Raw genomic sequence first — 10,453 nt, forward strand, 5'->3', positions numbered from 1 at the left:
CATTAAAGTATGTGTGATATTCAGTTTTAATGCATTTGATTATCATATGTTTGAATATGAAAACAGGGATATAGTGACCTCAATTTCCCATAGTAACTTTATTCTGTTGATATTTCTTGTTTTCACTGTGGTCTTAACACTTGTTCCGTCTTAGCAATGAATTTTTTTTCTCTCTAGATTTGTCATTTCTTTTGGAAGCGCTGCTATTAATAGTTCCTTCGTCCACTTCAATATTTAAAAGGTTGGCGAGTCAACAAATGTGTTTAGCTAATAACATAACGTGCAGAAGTAGCCATGCTGCACACTGACCTCCAACCGCTAGAGGGCGATATGCAGCAAACACAGGTCCAGTCATTCTAGCAAATATTTTTGAGATTTGTTTTTGTTTCTTTTTTAACAGAATGGACATGGATTTGGGCTACTGACTGTCACACTGTTAACTTCTTTTCTTCTGTCTGTCGGTGTCAAAAGGCAAACAACGTTTTTATGTTAAAATGTTTCCGAAATACAGGGCAGCAAATTTGTCACCATCTCGACCCAATTACAATTGTCTAATCAGATTGCTGTGATTTATTTTGATGACACGTATACCTGGCTAGCATCATGATGTTAGCATTAGCACACAAATGCTTTAACTTGTTACTAATATAATGAAAAATGTTAAATTCTTGGCTTTTTCTAGCCAAAGTAATCAAATTGGTGTCAAGTGTGCGAGCTAACTGGAAAGTCATTTTCTTTTATTTTGAAATTTGAACACGAAAACAATGCTACGTTGTGACAAAACACCGTGAAGGTTATTTTGATCACTTTGTCTGTGTACTTAAAAGGCGTGCGAATGTCAAACTATTGCGAGACAGAAAGTCAGTGTGTGGCTTTTCTTCAGCTGGTGACTGAAGAGGTCAAGCTGTGACTTTTATTTTTGTTTCTCCTTTAGGGCCTCCAGGTCATCACTTTAGCGATTTTTGTAGCCGTCACTGTTTTTAATTTATGGAGCGAGCTGCAGCCCTTAAAAAATTACGTATGACAAATAAAAACTTTGAACCTCTGATATTACAGATGTTTTGATTACAAGATAATTTCTGATTTTAATTAGGAACGTGAGAAAAATTAGGCCTGTGGGTCAATATTTTGCAGCCTCCCTTTGGTATCCAATAGTATTTTCAGTGTTGCCCATGTGATTTTTTTTTGCAATGGGAAATAAGAAAAATGTTTTAAAATACATCTATTTAAAAAAATCTATTCAAATAGTATTTTTTTAAAACTTAACGAAATAAAGAATAAAAACAAATTTAAAAAGACTCCATGAGTAATATAAAATAAAATTTACAAAAACAATTATCAGTTGGAAAAAGGCATATTCGTATACAGTACTACTATTGTTACCTGAACTGGCAGCGAATGAGTTAAGCGGAAGTCAAAAGTAAGACAAAACAAAAATGCTTTCTCTAATTGGCCAGCCTGCTATTCGTGGGTGTGGCTAATCAGCGCGAAGTCAATCAAGACACGTCTGTTTGTCAATGGAGCAGTCATTTGTTTATTTGTCCGGTTTACATTTACAACCAGAAAAAGAGATGGATGGATTGATCCCAGGATGTTACAGAGGACGAGAACGAAAAGTGGTTATCCAAGAACAACCAGGTTTGGCTTTAGTTGCGATATTTAAATATATACGTATATAAAAAATACAACAACACAGTCATGTTGAACGTGGTGGTGGTGGTGGTGGTGATGGTGATGGTTGTTGGTCTTTCAGTCTTTTTACTTCTGGGCTGGGATCATGCCGTCAATGGCCTCTCCCTTCTCCAGTTTCTTCTCCATCTCCACCATGAGCTTGACGCCGTCGACCACCAGTTGAACCTGGTACACCTCGGAGGAGCCCAGACGGTCGGCGTTAGAGATGTCGAACACGCCACCCACGGAGGCCGTGTCCACGCCACCTGCAGGTAAGACCATCCATTTCAACAACAATACGTATTTATACTATCACAGGGGTAGGGAACCTATGGCTCGGGAGCCAAACGTGGCTCTGTTGATAGGTGCATACGGCTTTCTGCTAAACTAAGCTAAAATACGGGTTGCATACTCCTATTTATTATCATTGATTAGCAACAGGCGACAATGTTGTGAGAAGATCTCAGAGAACGTTTGTACTTTAAAAGTGGTGACATTACTACAAATAGCACACATTTTAGTGTATTTTTCCTTTTAAATTTGGAGTATGGCCCTGACATTTGAAAATACGAATTGTTTATGGCTCTCGCCGTCAAAAAGGTTCCCGACCCCTGTCTATTTGAAAGTCTGCCAGGGTGGGTTTGATTCCATTCACAGGGCTTCAATAGAGTCCATACGGTATTATCTAGACTAACTAGTTTTGGTCATTAAAATATTATTGTATTTTTTAAATATTATTTCTATATGTCAATACTAAATTGATTTAATTTAAATGATTAAATACAGAAATACTATTTGGTTATGCCTCGAGTAACACTAAAGTAGGTTTTTCATAGGATTTAACTCACTGTGTTCCATTGAAGGCCAATTTATTTAAACTGGGAGAACTGGTTGTAAACACTATAATAAAGAGGAAAACAGAAAATATATTTTTTTATATTTTACGCGAACTGGGTCAACTTCACTAGCCACCATGCAGCGCATTTATCTCACACTTCTTGAGCACAAAAAAATCTGCTCCCTGACTGCTCTTATTTTGAAGATCAGCATCACGGTTTTTGATGGAAGTGGAAGGTGAAGTTTGTTTCTTCCGTGTAGAGACCTGAGGTACTAACTCGCCATGGTCGCAGTTCTTGGACACCAACGTGAAGGTAAACTTCACCTGCGGGTGACGTGATCCTACCTGTGCCGCGCTTCTGCAGGCGCAGTCTGGTGAGGATTTCCTCAAACTTGGCGTGCGTGCTGAGCTTGGGCAGCTTGACGTGAACGCCGCCACGCAGGCCCGTGCCCAAGTTAGAGGGGCAGGTGAGGATGTAGCCCAGGTGCTCGTTCCACATGAAGCCGTGGTTGTGCTTCTTGAAGATCTCCTCGATCTGAGCCGGACGGCCGGAAGGTGTCGGTTAGGCGAGCGAGGGAGCGCCTAAAAATTCCATCGGGCCTCACTTACCTTCTGCAGACCCACGCAGAAGCGCCTGAAGACCTCCTTCATGTTACCGCCCTTCTGCATGGAGATGACGCGCAAGTGGTCCTCCTCGTTCACCCACACCAGGAAGCTCTTGCTGTCGTTGTGCCTGCACACGGATGGAAATGTGTAGAATGGAACCCAAAGCACTGAATATTGGACGTAGTGGCCGAATGCGAGGCCTAACGGAGCCCTAGGAAGTCGCCCGCCTCACCAGATGCCCCTGCCGTCGGGCCAATCGCGGGCCATGCCGGCGCAAGTCAGCAGCGGGGACACGGGCTTGTCGAACAGGAAGTGGTCGGCGATCAGCTGCTCCTGCTCGGCGTCGGTCATGCCTTCCAGGGGGTAGTACTTGCCCTTGAACTCGCCCTCCAGGCTGGCCAGAGCTGACCGAGGGGGAAAAATGGCAGCGCCAGTCAGTTTTTATTGGAAAAATTGGGAACATTCACTTGGATATGGCCTGAACGAGAAGTTTGACTTTAGTCTTTTCCGATTCTCACTTTCGACACCAGGTGGAACTAGTCACTTAGACGGACGCTATTTTTAGCTATTTAGCGGCTGAAAAAATGTCGGCGTTGGCCCAACGCTTATAAAAATTTTAGTCAAAACATGATTCCAACTGGCGCAAGTTGAACAACTATATCTTCTGTTGCTAACTACCACAGCACATATTCTATGAACCATTGTCAAAAACCTGGGCTGGTGGGCTTGAATGAGTTAAAAATCAATTGTAAAATTGAGGATTGGTGATTCCCCGGTATTTTAAGTGCATTATTTCTAATGGATTTTTTTAAAATGTGAAAGATAGTCACCCTCGATGGACAGCTTCTCGATGCCTCTGCGCTCTCCGCGGCTGTTGTGCGGCGGCAGGGTGAATCCCTTGATGCTACGGCCGGTACGCACGCGGCTGGACAGAACGTAGTTGGGGTCCAGGTCGTCTCCGCCCTGCCGGGACGAAAAGACCACCCGACGGTTGGTCTGGCAAATCCGTGCCAAACAAGCAAACACAAATTCATTTCGGCCAAGGACGACTCGCCTTCAGGTTCTCGAAGTTCAGGTCGGTCTTATGCTTGTCGTTGGGTCCGTAGCCGTTGTGGCGGTCCGAGATGACGGGGTCCAGCAGGTCCTTGAAGACCTCGTAGGACTCCTCGTCACCGGCTACGCAGCCCACGGTCATGATGAAGGGATGTCCTGAGGGAGAGGAGGTAGATCAAGTGGTTGGGGGGGGGGGGGGGGGGGGTCTCTTCTTTGACAACGGAGGGTGGGCATCGCCGCTTACCGGGGTTGTCCACGCCGGTCTGGATGACGTCGTCCACGGTGTAGCCGCTGGGAGTGGATTTGCCCCTCAGCTTGCCGTAGATCTCCTTGGTCAGCAACTGCCAGAAGATGGACCTCCATCGCTCGCGATTGGTCGCAAATGATGTGTACGCATATGTGGGTATGTGGGTGTGCTACCTTGGCCATGTGGTTGTTGTGCAGGGACAGATCGGGGTACTCGTCGTCCACCGTGAACTTCATCTTGTAGTCGTTGTGACAGTTCTTGGCCATGGCTGCGGTTTCTGCTCCGACTGTAACGCACAGTATTCCAAATTGGGACCCGTTAAACCTTTGTAGTCGGTCTGCGGAGTCTTAAGCACCCCCAGCGTTGTGTGAAGCCTCCCCAAGTGCTTTGGTGACCAGTCTTTGCGTCAGAAGGAGAAACCTTCTCATGATTGACGATTGCTCAAAGTCAAAGGTATCGCTGTCTCGGCCTGACCCTGTCAATGTCTTTCTCAGCTGTGGCTCCGACACCCCCACCCCAAGGAAGGAAAGATTATTAATAGTCTATAGCCCCCTTCCCCAGCCCCCCACCTGCAAGAGCACAAAAATGGAAAGACAGTACATCTGTTCCATCTCGTCCAATTGCAGAAGAGCAATCTTGTTCTATTCCGCAGCCCAAAATACATTGCCTTGCGCTAACCGTTATTTTGCATGATAATGCAGTTATCAAAGTTTCAATTAATAAAATGATCTTCCATGTCATTTTTCATTTTTGAAGGGAAGTCAAAAGTTTTTTAAAACATTGTTGGGAGAGCCAAGAAATGCTTTAAAAAATGGATGTGTATTTTCTTTTCATCAATGTCATTGGAACTTTTAAAGAAATAATAGAAGTCTTTTTAAATCTATTGTTTAAAAAAAATGAATTTAAAATCACGTGACAGTTTATAGACTTTTTAATGCTCCTAATGTTCACATTTTGTCGCTTTTTCAGAAGGTTTTTTATTACCAGCTTTTTTTTGTCTTTAAATGTTTCATATGAATTGAAATCTAAGTTTAAAAATGTCACTCGTGGACTCGACCCACGACGACGACCACGACGACCTTGTGCCGAGACCTCCATTGCTATTTCTGCGTCAAACTACCGGCGACACACTCCGCGCATCCAATTCTCTAAAGACCAACTTGATTTTGTTGTTGTTGTTGTTATTTCAAAGACAAACATGAGCTGATTTCCGACGTTACCTGCTCAGGAGAAAAGTAACAGATCCCGGGATCAGATCCTGTCCACCAAATGTAGGAGTTGCCCAAGTGCGCCAGGTGTTGGATATCCCCCTTTATAGCGCCACCTCTTCCCCGACTGGTCGAGAGCCCCTCGCGCCGGCCCGGCGTGATTGGACGCGGGCGGGCGGGCCGGGCGTTGAAAAAGGCAACGCGGTTGGCGGCGACAGCTGCGGGGAGAACGTCGAGACCTTTGACCTCGCTGCTTGCAAACATGCTTTCAACTATAATCAGGCATGTACAACTAACGCGTAGTACCGTTGCGGGGTAAAAATGGACACACACACACCCCTCTCTTCCAATCATAACTTTTACTCTCCCGGTCCAAATGGATTGGACGCTTATTGCCGTCAATGTGAATGGCATATTTCCCGTGAGATGTTGACCAGATGTCATCACTCAGAAGGCCTCAATTTAATCCGTGGATGGGGAGGGCTTCCTGAAATACCCCCCCTGGTATTGTCAAGCTTTGCTGTAATTGCGCTCAAAGCTCTTTTAAAGTTCCTCATGGAGGACGCTAATTTGATAAATCTCAGTTATTTGCCTCAAGCTTATGAATCATAATGAGTTATGAAGATTGGTGTAGGGAAGGCTCTCAAACTTGCGACCCAAGCACCAATGGTGGCCCATGGGATAATATTTTGCCACCCATGAAAAAGTATATTAATCAATTTGGAAAAATTGTCATTGAAAAAAAGAAGGGTTTATTTTGCCCTGATAATTTTTTGTTTGTTGTTTTAAATAAAGCAAAGACTTTGTTCTCATAATATTACAACTTTTTTGATGGAAATAGGTCTTCTGTTCCCTCCAAAATATTTCTAATTTATAAAATTAAGTTGATTCAAGCTAATGCAAATTTTTGAATGGACGTCCATTGCCCTTAAAATGGTTAAATGATACATTCACTTCCTCAGCGACACCCGATGACATCCCACACAAAAAAGAACATTGAAAGGCAAACTTCTGGACAAAGTTGTTTGTCGACACCGCCGTGAGAGGCGTCGGAGTAAAGGACGTCAGATTGTGGCGCACACGAGCATCGAGTGTCCCGGCCGTGCGCTAAATCCTCCCCGCGGCTCGGGTTTCACCCAAATGGGCCTCGCCGCGGCTTCCCAAATTAAACACCACCGCTCATTGCCGTGACGACAAAGAGCATTTTCTCATTACGAGCCACTTTTTAATACAACGACTGAATGTCGTGGCGGCAGCGACTATTTGGCACCCCCTTTTATAACACTGGCAATACGACGAAGGTCATGCCTTACGTGTGTGTGTACGTGTGTACGTGTGTTTTGCCACTGTGGCGCAGATCCAATTCCCCACTTTAGGTGCGCACTGTATCCGTGTACACACATGCCACACCCCCCACAGCTGCCTGGGGTGATGGGTTGCCAGGGCAGTTATATAAGCAGGAACACTAGCGTCAGTGATAACATGATAACAAACAATTCCATCACACCGTGAATCCAAGCAGTACAAAACGAAGATGCAAAACTTGCTGGTGCATTTATTGTGACACCGATTGTCCGCCAATGTGTCCAAAATAATTACCGTGTTAACCCGGATATAAGACTGTGTTTTTTTTCATTGAAATAAGACTGCAAAAGTGTTGGTCGTCTTACATTCGGGGTCTAGCCATTATACCCATTCACAACACTAGATGAGTAAGGGTATATTTAAAGTGTATGCTGTATTTTTTTTGTCACTGTAGATTGGTTAATTTATATCTCAAAAAACAGAAGACATTCATTTACAAATGTGATTATACTTTAGTGTACATATTTAAATGTTCTGATATTAAGATGTGATTGACAGTTTTTGCATGATTTGAATGAGGCAAAACAACATGTCATTCATTATATTACGTATTTCTGGTCCTATTTTTAATAATACTTATTTTCTTTTGTGACGTTAACCGGAACTTACTTGACTTTGACTGTTGTCGACGTAAGGTCTCTGTTAACACAAAACTGCTTGAGGGTGGGGTAAGGTAAGGATATGTTTACATGTGTGTGCCACTATAAATTTACCATATATTTGATTGTCTTGGCATTATTTTGCTGTCAATGTTTTATTGGTCTCAGAGGTCATGCAAGGTATTTCTATGAAGACATGACATCATTGTCACATACCAGCCACCTTGGCACACCAACAGCATGTCATCGACATTCACATCCACTTTTTATAGCGTATAAATTACAGGTTTTTCATTAGTTTTTTAAATCTGGATTTTTGCACTGAAAACGTAAACTGAATAAAGCGACCATGTCACACCAGTCCGACTTATAAACTCTTTCTATTTTAGTGCCGAGTCTTCCGCCAGACCCCCGATTGGATTCCGTCAACTCAGCTGTCACCGCTTGTGACCCTGCACACCCGGTAATACCGCCCCCCACCGACCCCCCAGTCCCCAGCACACCCCAACACACATGCACACAGTGCATTTGTGTAGACTTTCAATAGTGAAACTAGTGAGTGAAGTTGGGTGGACATGTTTTTTTAACTCGTTCACTGCCAACTCTTCCAAGTTACTTCATTGGCTGCCATTGACAGTGCTGAACGTCCAATCCATTTGAACTAGGTGGTCTGCCGTTCATTCACTATTAGCCCTCCCAGTTCAAATGGATTGGACGTCTACTCGTGACACTCGGTTCAATTCACAGCAGCAGAAAGAAAAGACCCGTATGATTGGACGTCCATCACCATCGCGACTTGGCGTGACGGTGAACGTCTACAAAAAAACATGGAACTCATCCTTCACTCTGCTGACCTCACTTCAACTACACGTACTTACTATACTTTATTCATCTCGTATTTATTTTATTATTTATTTGTCTGTCTGTTGTTATTTGGTACTATGTGGTGAAAGCTTTAAAACTCATTATACTTGTATAATGACAATAAAAGCATTCGATTTAATTCAATACTGTTTTATAGCATCCAGACCACAAACATCGCGGCTATTCTACGTCATCTTCAAAACATAGACATTGAGTTGAGAGGAGAAATCACCTCGTGACTTCAAAACATAGACAACATTGAGCTAGGAGGACAAGCAAGCCACCATCTTTTTCACATTCAATATGGCTGGACAATATGGGCGTGGTTACGACAATTGTCACCCAGCTGTGTAAATTAAGCACATGCGCGGAATTTCGCCCTTTCCCACGGCGTTTTCGATGACGACGGACGACGAGGTAAGGTGTAGAGCACTTTACTCGACTAAGTGCGTTTTTATCACCCTACCTGTAGATTTTTTAGGAATCAATTGAGCCAAAAACGCCATCAAATCGTTTAGTTTAATGCCAGGTCGATGGCTTAATGGTTTAATGCCACACCGTCGACAATTTAAGTTTGGGCTCCCCTATCCGTACCAGCTGTGTGCGTGCCGCCTGTGGCTAGTTAGCATTAACATCACGATGACGCTTAGCATCTGACTTAAAAAGTACGTATGTTGTCCGTTTTCTCTCAATTATTGAGTCGTGTAGTCGTGTCTCTTTTTAACTTAATCAAACAATGGAGTCGTGTCTCTTTTTAATTTAATCAAACAAAGCCGAGACATCAACGGATACTTTGCTGGGTAAAGGCTCACTCAAACTTAGTTCCTGGTGTTTTGTATGTAATGATAGTTTTCACTGTGACAGCTAAACACCCGTTTCCAATTTGTAATTGTTCTGTTTTCACCATTTATACAAAAATTGTTAAGCCAACTTTTTCCTAGTTTTTAACGTCAGTCGTTATATTTAATCACCTTGTCCGGAAAAGGGAAAATAGCACGGAGCACTCACTAACTTATTTTCATTCATTCTTTATCTTGATCGTTTATTAAATATCTTGAAAGATTTCTCTTGCCTGTAATAATTATTTGGCAACTTTCAAATAGCTTGATTAAATCAAGTTTTCCCTCTTTAGCACCAAGACCACTCAAACCCTTGAGGTTACAGGAGAGATGGCCAAATCAAGGTAAACTAGTTCCTATTAAAAGCCTATCTCTATATATGATAACTTGCTTTTTTTTTGCATGCATCAGATCTTCCTCGCAAGTTGCCCGCTTGAAGATGTGGTGTCTCTAATCTCTGCACTTTGGAGAATGCTGGTAGGTTAATATTTGTTTATTGTAAAATATCTATCCAAATAAGTTTGTGATAGCTGATCTATATCACCGTGGTGAGGTTTCACTGAGTTGTAACTTCTCCCCCTCTTATGTAGGTAAAGTCCAGTTCTCTGGCTCATGCTGGCAAAGTGAGGCATCAGACTTTTAAGGTAAGGATATTTTAGAGATTAGAAACTTCATTTGATGTTAACATGTAATATTGGGGCAGGATTTAATTCTAAGTCTTTCTTCTCTTGTAAGAAAAGACTCCCAAACCCTGCCCAACATTTTAAAAAGACTTGACGACAACTCTTTACGAGTCAAGTCTTTTTTTTTTTTTTTGTTAAAAAAAATACTTGTGTAAAATATTGTCTATTTTTTTTGGGGCAGAATTTCCTCATCAAGTCTTTTTTTTTTTCTCCCTTAAATATTTGTCTGCAGGTGGAGAAAAGACTAATCATACTTCAATGTGATGTCAACTCTAAGTGTGTACCAGTTAATAAAAATTAAACTTGTCATGTTACTTGCATTCTTTTACAAGGAAAATGAATAAGACATGTATACAATTCAACAAAGTTTATTTTTTGGAGATAGAGCAGTGCATTCCTCTTCAGTTGAATTCTGGGGAGGGAAAAAAAAGTCAAGTTACAATTTACCAACATTAGAAATAGCACAAACTGGGGATTAGT

The 10,453-nt window shown here is 42.4% G+C and overlaps 1 protein-coding gene and 2 long non-coding RNA genes across 3 annotated transcripts; 2 read left to right on the top strand and 1 right to left on the bottom strand.

Moving 5' to 3' along the window:
* Nucleotides 1–1,398: 1,398 nt before the first annotated feature.
* On the top strand, nucleotides 1,399–9,621 carry LOC144083562 (uncharacterized). Its single transcript, XR_013303580.1, has 4 exons — nucleotides 1,399–1,638; nucleotides 1,754–1,943; nucleotides 7,977–8,050; nucleotides 9,584–9,621. It is a non-coding gene; the product is annotated as an uncharacterized LOC144083562 (long non-coding RNA).
* ckmb (creatine kinase, muscle b) lies at nucleotides 1,511–5,735 on the bottom strand. Its single transcript, XM_077611525.1, has 9 exons — nucleotides 5,636–5,735; nucleotides 4,589–4,701; nucleotides 4,413–4,509; nucleotides 4,170–4,324; nucleotides 3,946–4,078; nucleotides 3,348–3,519; nucleotides 3,119–3,242; nucleotides 2,855–3,044; nucleotides 1,511–1,937 (listed from the first exon to the last, which is right to left on the bottom strand). The coding sequence occupies exons 2-9, from the start codon at nucleotides 4,679–4,681 to the stop codon at nucleotides 1,759–1,761; spliced, it is 1,143 nt and encodes a 380-aa protein (XP_077467651.1). The 5' UTR covers nucleotides 4,682–4,701; nucleotides 5,636–5,735; the 3' UTR covers nucleotides 1,511–1,758.
* Nucleotide 9,622: 1 nt separating the features above from the next.
* On the top strand, nucleotides 9,623–10,287 carry LOC144083563 (uncharacterized). Its single transcript, XR_013303581.1, has 4 exons — nucleotides 9,623–9,634; nucleotides 9,702–9,767; nucleotides 9,881–9,934; nucleotides 10,206–10,287. It is a non-coding gene; the product is annotated as an uncharacterized LOC144083563 (long non-coding RNA).
* Nucleotides 10,288–10,453: the final 166 nt, after the last annotated feature.

Source organism: Stigmatopora argus, chromosome 10 (assembly GCF_051989625.1).
Source record: "Stigmatopora argus isolate UIUO_Sarg chromosome 10, RoL_Sarg_1.0, whole genome shotgun sequence".
Classification (NCBI taxonomy): Eukaryota; Metazoa; Chordata; class Actinopteri; order Syngnathiformes; family Syngnathidae; genus Stigmatopora; species Stigmatopora argus.

What these genes read in the sequence shown, in the direction of transcription:
- ckmb (XM_077611525.1), bottom strand. Translation starts at nt 4,681, where the DNA reads ATGGCCAAGAACTGTCACAACGACTACAAGATGAAGTTCACGGTGGAC. An exon ending in GACCGGCGTGGACAACCCCG is followed by an intron (nt 4,325 to 4,412) that starts GTAAGCGGCGAT and finishes CCTCTCCCTCAG; the next exon opens with GACATCCCTTCATCATGACC. An exon ending in CCCGACGGCAGGGGCATCTG is followed by an intron (nt 3,243 to 3,347) that starts GTGAGGCGGGCG and finishes ATCCGTGTGCAG; the next exon opens with GCACAACGACAGCAAGAGCT.